Source organism: Nicotiana sylvestris, chromosome 12, assembly GCF_000393655.2.
Source record: "Nicotiana sylvestris chromosome 12, ASM39365v2, whole genome shotgun sequence".
Taxonomy (NCBI): Eukaryota; Viridiplantae; Streptophyta; class Magnoliopsida; order Solanales; family Solanaceae; genus Nicotiana; species Nicotiana sylvestris.
The window spans coordinates 46,271,246-46,290,791 of NC_091068.1; the positions used below are offsets into that span (position 1 = coordinate 46,271,246).

At 36.8% G+C, this 19,546-nt stretch overlaps 2 protein-coding genes across 3 annotated transcripts; one reads left to right on the forward strand and one right to left on the reverse strand.

The window, feature by feature from the left end:
• Nucleotides 1-376: 376 nt before the first annotated feature.
• LOC138882985 (uncharacterized) lies at nucleotides 377-1,168 on the reverse strand. Its single transcript, XM_070163637.1, has 2 exons — nucleotides 898-1,168; nucleotides 377-753 (listed from the first exon to the last, which is right to left on the reverse strand). Exons 1-2 carry the CDS (start codon nucleotides 1,166-1,168, stop codon nucleotides 377-379), a joined length of 648 nt encoding a protein of 215 aa, XP_070019738.1.
• Nucleotides 1,169-4,790: 3,622 nt separating this feature from the next.
• LOC104242570 (protein EMSY-LIKE 3-like) lies at nucleotides 4,791-19,302 on the forward strand. 2 transcript variants are annotated; one of them, XM_009797648.2, is made up of 10 exons: nucleotides 4,791-4,993; nucleotides 5,848-6,062; nucleotides 6,155-6,264; nucleotides 6,347-6,599; nucleotides 6,688-6,891; nucleotides 7,005-7,073; nucleotides 11,965-12,207; nucleotides 12,286-12,354; nucleotides 13,449-13,512; nucleotides 18,885-19,302. In XM_009797648.2, exons 1-10 carry the CDS (start codon nucleotides 4,966-4,968, stop codon nucleotides 18,926-18,928), a joined length of 1,299 nt encoding a protein of 432 aa, XP_009795950.1. In that variant the 5' UTR covers nucleotides 4,791-4,965; the 3' UTR covers nucleotides 18,929-19,302. The 2 variants fall into 2 exon arrangements, with proteins under 2 accessions (XP_009795950.1, XP_009795948.1); XM_009797646.2 differs by lacking the exon at nucleotides 18,885-19,302 and adding an exon at nucleotides 18,184-18,528.
• The last annotated feature ends 244 nt before the right edge of the window (nucleotides 19,303-19,546 follow it).

A 19,546-nucleotide genomic window follows, 5' to 3' on the forward strand; every position in this document is an offset into this window, starting at 1 on the left:
GTTTTTGACTTCTGCTATTGATTGTTTCTTCTGCCTTACCGGAGGGAAGTTAGGATCCAGACTCAACTTGTGGACCGCCACCTCCAATGGAATACCTGTCATATCTGAATGCGACCATGTAAAAACAATCAACATTAGATTTAAGAAAATTCATAATTTTTAGCCTGAGTTCGGGACTTAACCCCGTTCCTAAATGGAATTTTATTTCCAAGAATTCTTCGAACAAAGCCACTTGTTCGAGCTCTTTTGCAGTTGATTTGGCCGCATCCGTCTCTTTTGGTACCTAGAAAGACCTCGGTACTTGATATAATTCTGATGACTCCTCGTCTTTATCATCTTCAATTGAAATGTAAGAAGGCATCAGTTCTTGTAATTGCTATTTGCTCGTTTCTTTGATCTTGCTACTGGAAACGATTACTGCATTCATCTCCCTTGCAACCGGTTGATCTCCCCTAATATACTTGATCCCTTCCGGCGTTGGAAATTTTAACAGTTGATGGTATGTTGAAGGTACAACCTTCATTTCATGTATCCATGGCCTTTCAAGGATTACATTATAATCCATGTTGCCATCTACCACTTCGAACATGGTGTTCTTCGTTACTGCTTCAGCATGTATGGGCAGCAAAGTTTCTCCTCGGATTGTGACACTTATTAAGTTGAATCCCTCCAAAAGCTTTGTTGTCGGAACTATATTTCCGGTCCGCTTTGCTTTCTCAAAAACTCTCCATTGTATGATGTTGGCTGAGCTTCCTGGATCCACCAACACATGTTAAATTTTAAAATCTAAAACATTAAGAAAATTTACCAAAGCATCATTGTGCGGAAGAAGAAATCCATTAACATCTTATTTTGTGAAAGTGATGTCATCTTTTGAGACCTCCCGAATCCTCTTGCCATGAGTCACTGATATCTTCGTCTTCTTTGCTGCTGAAAACGTCACCCCATTTACTTCGTCTCCATCGAAGATCATGTTTATCGTCATACGAGGTGACCCTGCAACTGGTTTTGATGGTTCTGCAACATCCTGGTTTCTCCCATAGTTGTTCTTGGCACTATCACTCATAAACTCTCTAAAGTGACCATTCTTCAATAATGTTGCTACTTCTTCGTGAAGGTGTCGGCAATCCCCAGTACTGTGGCCGTGAGTTCCATGGAACTCTACCATAGATTAGGATCTCTTTGGCTAAGATCTAATCGGATTGGTTTCGAGAACCTAGCTTCTTTAATATTCCTCATAGTCGTACCAATTGTATCAAGCTGATATTGAAATTGTAGTCAGATAATCTGGGATATGTTGAATCTTGGGAACCCGACGTCTCTTTCTCCTACAATGATCTACTATTCTGACCACGATTTGCCCTACTATCGGAAGTGAACCTATCTGATGATTGAAATCCTTTATTACTACGCCCATCAATCCTCTCATAAGGCTGAAAACGACTTCTAGAGGACCTCTTATCTACATCAAAATCATTTTTAAACTTATCTTGATTCCGATCATGATTCCATCTTTTGGAAGATACCGAATAACCCAATTGATCATATTCTATCATGATCTTTGACTCGTAGCGATTTTGAACATCTGCCCATTTGGTTGCCTGAAATTCTAGCAAACTTTCCTTCATTTTTTGGGAGGCATCGGAACTCAACGGGTTGAGACCCTTTGTAAATTCCTCCACTGCCAACTCATCCGGTACTGCTGGTAACAACATTCTTTCCTTTTGAAATTGGATCCCGAACTCTTGCAATAGTTCAGATTCTCCTTGGGATATTCTGAATATATCCTTCTTCCTTGCCTGAACCTTTCTTGCTCCAAGCATGAGCTTTGATAAACGAATATACAAGCATTTCAAAAGATTCAATGGAATGCTTAAGTAAGAGAGAATACCAAGTTAATGCACCCTTCGTCAGGGTTTTTCCAAACTTTTCAACAAAACATATTCGATCTCATACTGGTCCAGGTCATTTCCCTTTAATGTCGTAGTATAGGTCGTGATTTGTTCCTGGAACCAGAGTCCCATTATATTTTGGTATATCCGGCATCTTAAACCTCTTTGGGATCAACTCCAGAGCCGTACTTGGTCTAAATGGCAGCTGCATATACTTCTTGAAATTCCTTTGCATTCTGGTCCATTCTTTCATTCAATTCTCTTATGAATATTATGAGCTCGGATTTGAAAGGGTCATTAATGTTGTTTTCGTTTCCAGATCTACTTTCGGTGCCTCCTGCCTCTTCAAAACCGAACTCCTCCCTTGGAGCATTGTTCCTAGTTCTTTAAACTATTTGATTTACTGGAACGCTGGGAGGAATCAGGGCTCTTCCACTGGCATTTTTGGGAAGAACCTGATAACGTATGTTTCAACTCCGTCATCACCTGATCTTATCTTGAGAGGTGATCCATAATTGACCTTTGTTGCTCTCTCAAGATTTTGATTGTTTCAACAACGTGCTCATTATCCAGATCATCAGGAGTTGGTCTCTTCCCATATCAAAGATTCTGACCTTCGTGAACTAGAGTTGTTTCATCTCCTTTATTGCAGGTTTTGCTGGTTGGATCATTATGCTAAAACACATCTTCACGTTCATTGTGTGCTCCAACATTGTAGACATTGTTAGCTACCATATCTGATTTTTCTTTTATAAAGAAAGGAATAAAAATTTGTTAGTAACAGATAAATGGATCAAAGCAATTACATAATTATCTATGCCTCAAGATAGGAGCCAAACTATTTACCCGTAAAACGGTACAATTAAATTTGTAATTTGATTTATAGACAAGTGATCGATTTGACCCAAAAATATAAAATGAATAAGAACATAAACACTATTATGAAATAAATTTAAAGGAAATACAAGCCTGGCTATGAACTTAGCCTCTCTGGTAACAAAAGTGAGAATGATATTCCAGAATAAAGACAAAGAATAATATTAAAAAACGAGAGTTGACTTTTGTGTACATAATATTTCGTATCTACAAATAATGCTAATTCCTCTATTTATTTATTTAGGAAGACAAGATTCCCAAATCAAGTTCATCTTGAATGATTTTAAAACCGTGATTGATGGTTGCATAACGGTTGGTTGTGAATGCAGATATTCTTTGTAATGACTACTCATCGAATGCTATCCGATGCCAATATTTTGAATATTTGTCATCGACTACAATATCTTCGGGATTCATTCAGCACCGGTCACATGTTTGCAATCAGTATCGATTTTTCGCTGATTCACATCCTATCTGTCTTCAGCTCCACGTGTCACCCCTTCATTCATCCACTAATTTTACCGCATATATATTTTACTACTCATAAATATTTATATTCTTATTATTTACTCACCACATGATTAATCATCCTTTTGACCAAATTCTTTTCCTTTTTTTTTTTTTGTAAATGTTATACCAATCATTCTTTACTTCATCCATCATTATGTTTATTAAGTCCAATCGAGAACCATACTTTAGTGGATCTTGAGGCATGACTAACTCCTTCCCGTTGAGATAACTTGAACCCTTACCTAAAATTTTACTAGTTCCCAAGACCATTTAAAGTATCCTAGTGTATTTAAATATTAGGCGGCGACTCCATTACTCTAATTAACTTATAGAGTCCTATATGTTGTGCTTTATTTAATATGTTTAAAATAGGATGTATTAAATATTAGATAATATTAATATAAATTTTATACTAAAATGGTAATAAAGTGAGATAATTATAATTAGGGGTGTTCATAAAAATCCAAAAACCCGAACCAAACCGACCGAAAAACCGATACTTTTTAGGTTTGGTTTGGTTTTGGTTTTGAATTTTAAAAACCGATCAAATAGGTTTGGTTTTGGTTTTAATAAAAAATAACCAAAAAAGTCGAACCAAAACCACTATAAAAGTAGCTATTTAAATTTATTATTACACCTATGTATATGTCTATTTTTATATAAAGTTTCTAAAATTTTATAGTACATATTAGTCATTTGTATTTTTAGTCTAGTTCTTTGCTATTATAATAATCTAATTCTTTGCCTTTACATTCTAGTTTGATTGATAGTTTCTTTTGCTAAATACAAGAATTTATTTCATGTTAAAAATAATTGATTTTTTATTAAGTACTTAAATTATTCATCATATTTAATTCAATTATCATCAACATATCTTGGTAAATGATAGATTTCTCAAAGAGCAATTGATTTGATAGTGTTACGTTGAAGATATAATCGTTGAAATATGTGTTTGGTAGTGTATGCCTCATATTTAAGAAAAAAATCGATAAATAACCGAAAAAACTGAAAAACCAACAAAAACCGAATCGATAAAAAACCAAGTTAATTGGTTGGTTTTGGTTTCAATATTTGAAAAACCGACTTACTTGGTTTGGTTTCTTTTTAGGGAAAAACCGACCCAAACCGACCCATGAACACCCCTATTTATATTCTCAGAACTGAACCAAACGAACCCTTAGCTCTTTCCGCACGTGATTCCATCTCCTGGCACAGCGAACTAAAACACACACACTCAACAACAACAACAACAACCCAGTATAATCCCACTTAGTGGGGTCTGGGGAGGGTAGTGTGTACGCAGACCTTACCCCTGCCCTACGGTAGAGAGTCTGTTTCCAAATAGACCCTCGGCATCCTTCCCTCCAAGAACTCCCCACCTTGCTATTGGGGAGACTCAAACTCTCAAGGCTTGCCATCACAGCAACTCTCTTGTCTAAAACACACACTCACAGAGTCAAAAACCTCGAAAAACAAAAGTACAAAAAGAGGCGGAATTCAAATCTTTCAACTAAATCGGATTCTAAAAGCACAATTCACGTCCGCGTTCCCCCCAGAACTGATACTTCCTTTTACGGCTCTTTTGATTTTTTTCGTGTTTTATCTGTTTTGAGTTCGATTTGGTTGTACTATATACATATATTTGCGGCTTTACTCTCCTTTTTCTGTTACATTTTATAATCTGGCTATGGACTACGAGCCCTATGATAGCAGCGGTGAGTTTCTTCTTTAAAAAATGTTTGATCTTTTTGTTCTTTGCGTTTTGAAGTCTCAATTAGGGTTTTGAAGTGTGGTTTGGTGTTAGGGTTAGTGGAATTATCATGTGCATTGGTTCTAATATGAACTTCTTGTGGTTGTACTTTTGCTGCTTATGCCCACTTTAGAACCTATTTTCTTGGGTGAAATTTAAACTGATTTTCTTGTAAGAATTGATGTGTTTTAAATGAGGTAAGGAATTACTTTTAAGTGAAAACAGTTCATTTGTTCATTGAGCAGCGGAATGTGAAAGTAGTTTTTCTTGAATTTTAGTTTAGATGCGTATGCTACCTTCAAGATTCATTCTTTAAGACTCTTGTAATTCTGCCTCGGTATTCTTTTAGCTGAATTACATGATTAAAATGAATCTTGATGTAGAATTAAAAGCCTTTTGCTCAAAACCCAACAGAAACACTAAGTGGTTTCTTCCTATTTGCCTAAAGAATCTTGTGCTAGTGGATGGGAGCAGGTATCAGGTGGATTCGAGGCTCACACAAACTGATCTGAATAATTAAAAAACAAAAGAAATTACAAGAGTCTTTAGGACAATGAATCTTGAGATTCTAATACCACGGAAAAATGAAATCTTAGTTTGGAATGTTTTTTAGGGGTACACCTGCTGCAGTTTAAGTTTTATATTCAAAGGTCTTTCATGATAGAAAGTGATCACTGTTTTCCTAGCACAAGCCGGTTCTTGAGAATTTCTTTTGTTGGTGCTTATGTGAAAAAGTGTCACAACTTGTATCATATAATGCATGGTACTAGAACTATGGTTAGTATACTCTAATAGGAAGAACCTGTAAACTTGTTACAGGAACGGATGATGATCTACCTCCGTCACATCAAAGTAGGATTCCAAGAGGTGGTGGCCGCATTGCTGGAAATGGAAGATCTGCTGTCAGAGGTTCTATACCTCGCGCGAGGATGTATGGTGAAACTGACATGGAGGCCCAAATTCACCAGCTTGAGCAAGAAGCATACAGTTCAGTTCTAAGAGCCTTTAAAGCTCAAGCTGATGCCATTACTTGGGTACCATCTTTTATAATATACTTGTGAATCTAATATTCGAATTTGTTTGATCAGGTTTATAAATGGTTCCTCAATGAATGTATTTTCTTCAGGAGAAGGAAAGCCTCATAACTGAGTTAAGAAAAGAGTTAAGATTGTCCAATGAGGAACATCGAGAACTTCTTGCTAGAGTAAATGCTGACGATGCTATCCGAAGAATAAGGTTATTTTTGTAGCTAACTCTTGTCCATGCTAACTCTTGGTTTTGTTCTGCATTCTAGAGTTATGTTGTCTATTGATTTTAGGGAGTGGAGGAAATCTAGTGGACATGAATCAAGTATGCTTGGTACTGGTCCAGCTGTTCATGATCCAATGCCCAGTCCTTCTGTATCAGCTTCAAGGAAGAAACAGAAGATAGCCTCATCTTTACCATCTCACTCCTTTGCTGGACCATCTCCTACTTTTCATCAACCTGCTGGGACTGCTGCAAACCAGCCATCTTCATCCGCTGCTAAAAGAGGGCCTATGATGGGACCTAAGGGCAAAAAGCATAAATCTGTAAGTCAGAACAAAACGATATGCAAGCTTACCATCTATTTTTCAAATCATTCTCGGTATTGAGTATCTTACTGCTATTTCATCATAGGGCCAGATGATGCCTGGTGCGTCTTCAGTGAAAATGCATAATCCTTCCTCTGGTCCATCTGGAAGAGGCCAATTTGGTAACCGGGTTTCTGAAGCTGCTGAAGCTGCATCATCTGATCCATTGATTGGAAGGAAAGTAAGAACTAGATGGCCTGATGACAATAATTATTATGAAGCGGTCATAACTGATTACAATGCAGCTGAGGTGCACATGATTCTTTGACTGAAGTTCATTTATTTGTTTAGTCATTCATTTATATATTTATTTATTTATTTATTTCTTGTGGTTAGTTGCTGAATCTTGATGCACTTTTGCAGGGTAGACATGCTCTTGTTTATGATAGGGGTACTGCAAATGAGATGTGGGAATGGGTCAATCTTGCAGAGGTAAGGAGATGCTATATTCTCATGAAATAAGCATTTTGATTAATTGCTTGTGTCCTAAGTGCTTTTAAAAGAGAAGCACGGAAAAAGCTATGAAGTCCTTCGAGGTGAATTGTGCATTTTGCGGAAAATGCATAAATTACCAAATCTATTTTTATAAAATCAAATGCAATAATAATTACTAGTTCTAGTGTATATAATGTCGACAATATTTATCCATCAACTTGAATTAAACATCATTAAAACGTAATTTCAACGAGGCCACAGAAAAATAATTTCAGTTACAAATTTACTTTTCAGTTTGCAATTAACCATTCAGTAAGGAGAGTTAATTTGTAACATTCGTTTTTTTTTTCTTTAGTAACTGAACTAATAGAGTAAAGAGAGAAGAAAAAGAGAAAGCTTAGAATCAAAAGTAGTATGAGGACTTACATATTAGAAGAAGAAAGTGGAAATTGTTGGATGAGGAAGAAGTGAATCAAAAGGCCTCTAGGGGTTTCGTTAAAAAAACAAAGGTAGTACAGTGCAAGCGAGAGATCTATGGTAGGTGCACGTACACGAGGTCGAATCCTGGCTGGTGGGTGTGACGTTTAAGTAGAGAGGGGTAGAGTGCCTAGGACAACAGAGTTGCTGTAGTGCTACTGCTCGGACTGGAAAAGGCTAGAATGAAGACGTGGAATTCGATTCCTTCAGCTGTGTGGTGGACTATTTTGGAAGGAAAGGAATGCATGAATTTTTGAGAGCAAGTTTGAATCTTCTATTATTACTACTCCGTTTCAATTTATATGGCACACTTTCCTAATTAGTCTATTCTAAAAAGAATGACATGTTTCTATATTTGGAAACAAATTAACTTTATACTTTCCATTTTACCAATTTTACCCTTAGTGAGAAGCTTTTATAGCCACACAAATGTTATGGCCTACATAGCTTTTAACCTTTATGCTTTAAAGACCACAAGTTTCAAAAGTCTTTTTTTTTCTTTCTTAAACTCCATGCCGAGTCAAAATGTGTCTGTATAAATTGAAATGGAAGGAGTATTAAGTACAAATTAATCTTCTTACTGTTTTTTTTGTGTGTGTAACATGACTATTGCAAATGATATAGAGGTCTTGATAGATTTCTTGAGTCCATTGCACATTCAACAGTGATGCTGTCCTTTAAATATCTTTTAAGTACCTTCTGGTTGCTTACTTTTTAATACAAATATCTTTTAACAATAAAAAAGTAGAGAAGGGTAGAGGGATGAACTTATTATCCCCGATTTTTGAAGCTTGTTAAAAAAATGGACCTGGGAGACGTGACACCTCCGAACCCCACGACTGGACATTTGGTTCGTGGACAAGATAACGTGGGGCCCAACATTAGGTAAACCAAGAATGGACCAACGCTTAACTGTTAGAGATAGCTAATAAGGCGAGGATAGGGTAAGACCATATAGAGAGACAACAACCACCCATTCTCTCGACTAATGTAGGACACTTTACGAAGGTGTAAACAACGGATTTCTTGGATACCAAAAGAAGGAAAAAAGTAAGACAAAGACGTGAATCAAAAGAAACAGATGAATAGAAATAGAAAGGATAGCATAACAGACCACGACAACCAAAAGAACGTAGAGCCTAGAAGTGCAAAAGAATTTTGAAACTGACCAATTGATCACAGCCACAAGATGGGACATTAGATTTAGAAGGAGCACCAATGGTTGGGAATTGCAGAGAATCATGCATCTCGTGCAGCAACTTGGGAACTTTCACGGAACATCATACACCATGGACTGCCGTTTTCGGATGCTACAAAAATACGGCATTTTCAATATCAATTCATGCTACAAAATGCTAAATGCATCGTTAGATGATAGACACCATTGGCTTTGGGAAAAGATCTGGAGGTCTAGATCCCGATACAAGGCATCTTGCATCTGCTGGACATTAGCATATGAGGCTGATCTAACTCCACAAAACCTCCAGCAAAGAGAAATGTTTCTATGCATCTAATGTTACATGTGTGAGATGGCATCCGAAGATGCTAACCACCTGTTCTTGCGCTGTCCAGTGGCACTGCTTTGGAACTTGTTTTCCGGTAATTCTGGAATCAACTGGAGAATGCGTTGGAAAATTAAACAACTTCTTTACTGCCGGACAGGTAAAGAAGTGGAAGAGGGGAAGAGAAGGATTTGGGAAACTATCCCATCAATCATATGGTGGGTGATCTGAAAAGAAAGAACCCTCAGATGTTTCGAAGGAAAGAGGGAGAATACATACTAGCTCAAATATAACAGTTTATCTCTCTTAGTTTTCTGGTGTAAAATGCAGAATGTGCAAGATGTAGATAGCTTTTTTTAGTTTTCTCATTCTTCTTACAGATTAAACTAGGACGGAGCTGAGTTTTTGCATTGGTTCCATGATGGAACTGATGCCCTTGTTAGGTTGATGTTTTAACTTCTGGCACATCCTCACAGCTACTTTTGCTTAACAACATTAACACTTATCAAAAAATAACCGACAAATTTTCTGTTTATATTAAAATAAAATAAAAAATTGAATTGAACTTATGGAACTTTATATGCATGTCAGAATACTTAAAGTTACCATGTAGATCCATCAGTTCAACCAAGAGGGTGTTTGGATTGACTTATTTTAAGTGTTTATTGGCTTTTAAGCACTATTCTAGTTTTGTGGTGTTTGGCAATGATAAAAAGTGCTAAAGCACTTAATTTTTAGGCATGAAAAGTACAAAAATAAGCCAAAACCCAAAAGTTGGATATTACCAACTTATGGCTTTTGGCTTTTAGCTTTTAGCTTATAAGCTGCTTTTTAAAAGCCAATCCAAACACCCTCTTAACCTGGAGTGTTTCCCCTCCACATTCTTTATTTTATAGGATATCCCTTTGCACGTGGAGAGATATGGAGAGTAGGAAGTTTACAACTTAGAATATGCAATAAGTTAATAGAGATTCATTTCAGATGTCAACTTATAGCCTCAAATCACCTTTTTCTATTCTACTTGTTACAAGTACTGGATTTCTAGTTAATGTTCTTCCTGTTGCAATAAAATGAAATGCAATGTACTAAAAATTAAATGAAATGAATGAAAATAACTAATGTCAAGATCTATCGCACAGTTAACTCTTTTCCTTTGTTGTTGATCTACCTAATTTTAGTTTTTATCTGTTTTAATCCATGGAGCAATATTGACAACAGTCAAAGCTTTCAAATGATGTACATTATAATAGTAAATAAAGCATATTGCACCTAAAAAGAAATATTTGGTGTACTTCCAATGCACTCATTGTAATACTGTGTTTCTAATTTATAGTGACAATGAATTTATTTATTCTTGAATTTATAGTGATAATGGTATTTTTTGTCTTATGTTTAATCTTGTTAGTGGTTTTATAACAAATGAGACATCCTAATAATCCCTCCATTTCAATTTATATGTACCTATTTCCTTTTCAATTCGTTTCACACAAATATTATGACATGTTTAAGACCACAAGTTTCAAAAAGATTATAGCCACACAAATGATTATGGCTTGTTTATGACCACAAGTTTCATAAAGTTTTCATTTCTTTCTTAAACTCCGTGCCCAGTTAAAGGTTCACATAACTTGAAACTGATGGAGTATCATATTGTTATATACCCTTTTAAAAGTACAAAAAATAAATTCATTGGACCATACCAAAGATAAACCAATATAATTGAGACGGTTCAAAAAACTTACAAAGTTTGGCTATAAGCAGTAGATTGATCGAAGTATTAGTATAGCATCAGTTTCATAAAATAAAATAACCGATTGAGTCAGACCATTGACAATCTTAGTGATAGCATATGTAAAGAGTCCTTAGTACCCAAGTAGCAAAAGGTCTCTTTTCCTCTCTTTTCTTTTTGATCTTCCAAAACCATACTCCATTTCAATTTATGTGAAGCTATCTAACTGAGCACGGAGTTTAAGAAAAAAGAGAATTTTTTTTGAACTTGTGGTGTAAAATGAGGTACATATATTTTGTGTGGTTATAAATCATTGCATAAAGGTAAATTATTTCCAAATATGGAGCGGTCAGTCTTTTTTGCACGGACTAAGAAGGAAATATGTTAACATAAATTGAAATGGAGGGAGTATTAAAAGAATCCATTGTTTATTTCCAGATCACTTTATGCCTCATTCTTAGAATTACTTCGCCTCACCCATGAGGTATAAACCTTGCTTTGGATTGCTTTATCTTATCGCTTTAAGCGGCAAATAGATCTGCTTTACTAACACTTGCATGTCTCATTGGCATATCTGTTTCCTATTGGTTTGTGAGGGTGGTGGTATTGAAAAAAGTTATTAGCCATGTTTTTAAAAGCGAAAAGCACGAAGAATAGACAAGGTCAATAAGTCTTGAGGTGGAACGCGGTAAGTAAAGCGCACGCTTCTTTGAATTGAATCTCACACTTACGGAAAATTAAAAAAATACCAAGCCTATGTGAATTTAGTACTATAATAATTAAATTGCAATTAAAATAACTAACTTCAGCATCTGGTATAAAATGATGCAGACATTAGTACAAATCCTTAGAGTTGAAAAAACTCACCGCTTCTCGTTTGGATCACTGCACACGTCATTATTTGAAGCGCATATTTCTCTGAAGTGCATGGCTTCACCTATGAAGCGACAACCCCTCGCTTCACATTGCTTCTCTGAAGTGCATGGTTTTTAGCGACACTGGCTTGTGTCCCAAATTGCTCTCAAACTAGGCGTGGTCTTATAGTCAATGTACTTAGCTCCTCATTTATCATCGTTTACTTAATGCTCCTAATTCTTGCATATATAACCAGATTTGACTCATTCTTTGTTTATTTTGAAGAGCTTATTCGAGGTTTTGACTTAACTGTCTTCTTTGACAGATCTCTCCAGAGGATATCCAGTGGGAGGGTGAAGATCCTGGAATTTCTCGTCATGGAAATTACAGTGGATTAGGGCGTTGCATGAATAGACCTGTTGGACGTGATAGTGCTCCAGCTGCAGGTAGAGGTAGGGGTTTGCCTAAAGCTCAATCCAGAAAAGATTTTCTATCATCACAGAATGGCATAGCAAAGAAGAGATATGATGATATTCAGCTACTTCACACTGATACATTGATTAAAGAGGTAACCGCAGTTTGATATCTGCTTGATACAAAAATACTACCTTTCTGCATTTGTTCATTGACTGGTGAATGTGGTTAGGTGGAGAGGGTCTTTGGTGCTGTTCATCCAGACCCTCAGGAGGTTGAGAAGGCAAAGAAGGTATTGAAGGTTAGTGGCACCCATCTTTATGGTGATTAGGGGTGGGCATAAAATCCGAAAAACCGAATTCCGAACTGGACCGAATTAATTCGGTATTTCAGTTTCGGTTTTTCCGGTATTTCGGTATAATTCGGTATTAAATTTTCGGTTATTCGGTATAACGGTACAGTCCTCGGTATTAAAATTTCGATATTTCGGTATACCGAAATGCCGAAATACCAAATTATTTATGTATTTCTTATCCAGCTATCCTAGTCCTACCTACACTGCCCTAGCCCAGCCCAAGTTTCTATTTCTAGTCCAATAAGACTAAGCCCAAGTCTTAGTCTCTCTTATTCTGCCCTTACTCTCTTAGTCACTTTCTAAGTTAGAATTAGGTTTCTCTTCTCAAACAAGTGAAGAACAGAGTACAGACCGGCTGCGGTGACTGCGACTGCTGCGATTGAAGAACAGATCGTCACAGGGACTTCACGACCTCGGCGCCGAGGTGCTTGGATGGACAACTTCTCTAGTCATCTGTGTGAATTGTTTAATGTACTTTAATTCTGCTGCTTTCTGTGTTTATGTACTTTAATTAGTCTTGTTAGTTGGCTAGTTGCTTAGTTCGTTTATTTTGTTGGCTAGTTTCTGTACTTCGTTGTTGCTGTCTTGGCTCTATATGCCTGGAACTTGTGGCTTTTCTTTTACAGTCCTAAGCTTAATAAAACACGGAGGATGACAGTGGCTTTGATTGGAACATTGTTTGATTTTAGAATGGAACATTGTTTGATTAATGTTTTGATTGAAGGAAGTGTGTTACTGGGCAGTGGGCACTTCATTTTAAGGCCAACAGTGGCTTTTCCTACTTACCCTTTGGTGACATGGTCTGAGGTTTAAGGTCCTTCGCCCTAACTGTTCCGTTAATGTATCAAACCGAAACCATACCGAATCAAAGTAAGAAATACCGAACCGTACCGAACTACGGTATTTGGTATACACAATTGATAAACTGAATACCGAAATAATGAACCGAAATTTTTAAATACCGAACCGAAGTACCGAATTGGTGATTGTCCTGCTCACACTTTAGTCTCGCTAGAAGCCTAACTGCTTATATTGTACAGGAGCATGAACAAGCACTTCTGGATGCTATTTCAAGGCTTGGAGAGATATCTGATGGAGATAGTGGTATGAACTGTGCCAGAATATTGTCTATTTATTTTTCATTTTGGGCCTCATTGTAATTGCATTTAAGTTGGATAACTTTCAGTACTATTCTCGAAGTCTAAGGTCATAATTGATTGTTTTGGTTTTTTTTTTTGTTTGCTTTGTGTTACGATGTACATTTGACTAATCATTAACATCTTGCATCTTATATTGGTTTCCAGCGAGTTGCACTCTTCATGCTTCAAGCCTGTAAGGACCACACAAAACCCTCTAGCTAGACAAAAAAACTGTTAATAGTATAAAACAATGCTATTATACTGCCGTTCCGTGTTCATTGCTTTTCGTTGAGAACATGAAAAATGGCTCTGATTGTGGATTTGTGATCATCCGAAACCGCTACCATGCCAGTCATAGTTACTTCAAGTCCTAGTTTAGATCTTTGACGAGATTCTTTTATTGTCTGAAATAAGGATCTTGATTTTCAAGGAAATTAACTTTGCACTTCAAATTCAAACTATTATCAATTAAGTATTCAACTACTTGTGAACCTTCCGATACTGTTTTATCCAATGTTTGTTAAATTACTCTTTTACCTGCAAATTTCCAATTCAATTCTAAACAAGTCCGAACTAATTGAATACTTGTGCCAGAAATTCCTTGAAACAGTTTGCCATTTCCATCATTTTCCTCAGGATCCTATTAAATAGAAATAGAGAACAAAATAACTAGGAAGGTTGTTAGACTCCCCCTCTTCTAGAAGGATCATCTACAAAGCTAATATCAATCTCATCGAGATCATTGATTTCATACCCAATCCCATCATTCTAATTACTTTTTCAAGAAATACGAGACATCTAAGTCATATCCTAAAATAACCCATTCTTAATCAAGTAAAATGATAAGTACCCTCTAGAAATTTTCAGTTAATGTATCTTGAGATTTCTTCACTGATAATTATCAGTGAATGTTAATGAAGTTCTCTTCTCCTGCACCAAAACCTTAGCCATGAGAAACTTTTATTGGCGAAACCAAGTATGTGGATTGTATGGCTTGTGTTGAACAAGGACTGTTCGTTGGTTGTGGTGCTTAGACTTTTCTTATTTTTTGTTACAACTAAAATGTATTGCCTTTTCTTTTGAGAAGGTAAAAATAAAATTATTGCCTTGATCCCACAATCCTTCATCGTCTGCCTGTAAGATGCCGTATATTTTCCCATTTGAATGATGTGGAACAAGCACGTCGCACAGTATAACTCTTTCAAGTACTAGTAAAATATCCTACTTGGCATAGGAATGGCTTCTGGTTGCGATCTTGGTGTAGATAATAGTTACAGTAGGATACACCCTCCATTTTGTTACCTCGATTTTGTTCCTTTGATGCTTGTTTTTCTGTTTGATATTAAGTTGCTTTTGTCATATATCTTACAGAATCATAAATTAAGTAGAAAATTGTCTTTCCTTGACATGCATGTTGTTAGATAGTTATGTGTAAATATATCCTAGTCCCATATGTAGTAGGAGTAGAATATGTCAAAGTCCCATATGTAGTAGGAGTAGAATATGTATTATATATAGGGCTCATTGTATCATTATTAATAAATAGATTTTTCTCCCGTGCATTCTCATATGGTATCAGAGCTTCAGTGAGAGAAAAATCTCATCGCCATGCAATTTCCTGGCAACTTCGTCTTGTTCCCAGGGTTTATCACTGCTACAGTGGTACTGTGCATATACCAGTACCACCATCACATCCAAAACCCTTGTGCGACCAAACCCCAAAAATTCCAGTACCATCTGAACAGAAAAGTCAGTCACCGTGCGTCTTTCCAGTTGACAACTTAAGATTGATTTGCGTTATCTCCTCATCAGTAAGTGTTGTGCGAAAACCAAAACTACCATTTTGTTTGGAAAAGTCAGGCGACAAAACCCTAGTCAATCGCTCCGGCAGAAAGTCACAAGCTTCCATGCGCCGCCGCCAGAACTAGGGTTCCGGCGAGCTACAATAACTTTTCCAACGCGTGTGAGCCATTTCGGCCACTTTTTGACAAAACTTCTGCATGACAACTTACTCGTCCAGTGATTCCGAGCCTACCCATATAAATTACATCAAATTCTGACAACTTTTATTTTTTCCGACGTGATCAGTAATTTCCCGTTGCGAACAGTAATTTTATAAAAGTTTCTGTTTTCTTGTGGTGTTTTAAAACCTATTTTGTAGTATGGAATTCGGCTTAGTCTCACTATTTTCAAATTTTTCTGGCGGCCTTTCGGCCAAGCTTATGAGCAACCACTTGGTTTTGTTGCTCAACGAGAGTCTAGTGGCCTTGTATTAGTTACATATGTAACAAGCTCGGTACATATGATTTTTATGTACCGGCTTGAGGGGGAGTGTTAGATTGTTATGTGTAAATATGTCCTAGTCCCATATATAGTAGTAGTAGTAGTAGTAGTAGTAGTAGAATATGTATTATATATATAGGGCTCATTGTATCATTGTTAATAAATAGATTTTTCTCCCGTGCATTCTCACACATGTCATTAGGAAATGCGATGGACAAATCTTTTACCTTATTTTTTCCATATCCACCTAAATAGATAAATGAAGAAACTTCTCAAGAACAAGACACTACATTTAAATGATTGTTCTCGCTACTGGAAAACAAAAAGTTATTTGTATGACATATCATTTCATTGTGGAATATAGCTCGATTTCTTACTGTTCAAGAAAAAAAACATCTGATGCGATGAATACCATATGACACAACAAACCATGCACTGATGTCCAAGGCAACAAGATCAGAAAAGCACCAAGATCTGCTGAAATCTTTAGTGTGTGATCTCAGCTCAAGACAAGCCCATCGAAAATTAGGTGGATGCCTTAGGTCTTGGTGCTGCATTGAAGTTCTGCCTGACAAGCCCATGGGAAATTAGGAGCACATGCACGCTTTAGGTCTTGGTGCTGTGTTGAAGTTCTGCCAAAGTGAGGTGAAGTGTTCAACATGCATTGCATGTAGTTTCAAGGCTTAACTGGGCCTCAAGCAAGCCTCTAGTAACGTTGTACTTTTGAAATTACGTGATGTAGAAGGGAAATAAAAATGTGAAAAAGGTGAAGTTACATTCTAAACTTTAAGATGGTATCCTCCCTTTGAAATCGATAAGCATAAGTTAAACCACCCTGGGAATAAAAGCAAAATAAACACCTGCTAAAATCAAAGTGGATGCTGTGGTCATCTGCATAAATATAAATTATATGAAACTTAATTAGGATCTGAACATCATGGATTTTGCGGTAACAGGTGACTCAAAGTCTTAGTAGAAAAAATATTCTATCATAGTTGATACTAGTTTATTTTGATGGAAGGTCCATGACTGTTTAGTTAGATCCTCGGTGGGGCATCAAATGAAACGGAGGATTATGATGATGCAAAGAAGAGAATCTAGGATCACCGAGAATGCCCCAGATTCAAACTGATAGAGGTTTCAATGCAGTGCCCCCGTGGATGAGCTGTGGAACTGCTACTTTTGCTAATGAATAATGTGTTGAGGCAAGGAGAGTGTAGGACTAGTAGCGCAACTGGTAGCTTGAAAGAACAGATGAATAGGGCCCATATTGAGCTTGCTTCAATTGCTTGATTTGGAGCATTCTTTTCAAGTGGGATAATGTTCAACTGTGTTTTTGGTGAAATTGTAGTTGTGAAGATTTAGGGTATTTCTGGGGAACGTTAGAATAGAATACCAGTGAACACTTCCTGACCTATCCCTTAGTTCCCTTTATGTTTTCCGTTCCTGCATATTTTGGAAACACGACCATAAATATCCATCCTTCAATGGGCTTTCTGTTTAAGAAAACAAACACCCCAAAAATAATAATAGTGTTTAACCTAATTTTTTTTAATAGGCTAAGCAATTGAATTTGTACTTTTGGCCACAAACAATCGAATTAAATCAATTTTACCTAATCCCTCGATTAATTGAGTATAAAAGACTATACAGTAGATAATTGCGCTAAAATAACAATAAAGAGAGAGAGTGAAAGTGATTATTACTGATGAATCTGCGTCAGTTGATGATTGATTGATGACCAAAATGAACACAACAATTTTGCCAGACTTTCAGTATATAATATTGAGTGAATCACAATGTGTTACAATGTTGGGGAGTGGGAATATTTATAGGGTATCCTACTGGTAACCGTTTCCTAGAATCCCTCCTGCACGTTATAGACGTTACAAGCAGTAAAGGTGAATCCCATCCGTTATGCTAGCTGAATTATAATTGCAGGACGTGATTAATGTAGGATCCCGGATATCTTGGCGTCTCTTGGTTCGGGGTAGGTACCTACCCGGACACCTGTGATCATCCGGACAGGTTATTCAGGAACGGCCTTGTCGGGGTAGGTGCGGAACACTAGTTGTCAGTTAATCTAATTTTCAATGTGAATTTGGGCTTCATTTCCTTGATTTTTAAAAAAATAAATTGACATATTCAGAAATTGTATAGAAGTAATGTTAATCGCAATATTTTGTATTGAATAAAATTTAGAAGATGCTTGAAAATAGTTGTCAAAAATGTTGTTGATTTCCTAAATAGTAATTCTACTGTTCTCTTGTGACGGAGGAAATATTATTCTTCAAGATATATTCTAATCATTTCCTTTACTTTCTCTCTTTCTCACGCTTCTCCCTCCTTCCAGTTGGAAATTTATCACCAGGAAGTGCCATAAAACCAAGCTGCTGTCTCCTCCGCCTCCAATATCATGTGCAGTTCAATGCATTCATTTCGCTTCAATCAAATTCACATACTGGCTGTGATGTGTATATCCAAAATACCACCATCTTAGTGGACTTTTGTCTATTACTGGCCATTTCTTTGGTCAGCCAACCCTTCCCTCTGGTGGAAGGATCAGCACATTATGTACATTTTTAAGGTGAAATAAGTTTTTCAGGTTGTAACAGGGTTAATGATTGAGATGGATTGATGGAGAAATCAAAGCAGAAAACATTATGAGGCAGAGCAACTGGATGTGTCTGTACCACATAGAAAGTTAAAATGCATAGATGATTGGTCTTCCTCTGTTGCATGTTGTTGTCAGTAGCTTTACTCGAGGAAGCACTAAATCATGTTCCTGTTGTCCTTCTTGGACTTACACAACCTAAATATCGCCCCATGTGTTTGCATAAAGGTAAAACTATGAATGACAGTAATGAACTGGAACTTTATGGTTTTCCAAATCCTCAAAATTTTGCTACTCGTAGCATCTGGTGTCATAATTGTTGAGCCTAACATCGCTGTCTGTTGCATGCGTGGTTTCTATGTAAAGGCACTGCTTTTGACTTTCTGTTGTTTCACATCTTCCTTTCTTGTTGATCAGAACATTTACTAATACTGTTGCAGATGAACGGCATTGCATGCATGGGCAAGCGATGGATCAGGAATGATAGACAGACATCTCGTAAATGGTAATTAGCTGTGTAGAGCTGCTGTCACTTAACTAGCTGTGAAGAACTGCTGTCACTTAACTAACAGCCAAATGGGCGGGGCGTATATATTTTGTTGATGGTCACCACTACGTTAAAACACCAGATTAATATTAGTCTGTTGTATAATGCCTACTTCAGAAAATGTATGCTAACAATAAGTTACTCTAGTTTAGATTCTTAGCATAGGCCAGTCTGTAGCTTGGTGATTGTTTCCTGTAGTTGCAGGTTCTTGCCCTTGTAAAATTATCACATTAGCAATTAGCATGTGATCATGTAAATAGTTTTATTAACAGCTGGTGCCTAAATTATGGCATCCCTGTCTTTCTTGTGCTCATTGGAATCATGACAAACAACTCAGTTGAAGCTCCAGAACTGCCAGTTCGCGCAATTCTTCTCTCCCCAACTGCATTTTATCTGAACATGCATTGAAAGTGCATCAACTGATCACTATTTTTCCCTATAGTTTTTCCGTTATTGCGTCTGTAGCTTGCTGCCAATCTTAGCTTTTGAAAGGTGGTGTGATTTGAGAAGGTGGTGGTGGTGGGAAGGGGTTAATTTCTTTTCAGGTGTTATATC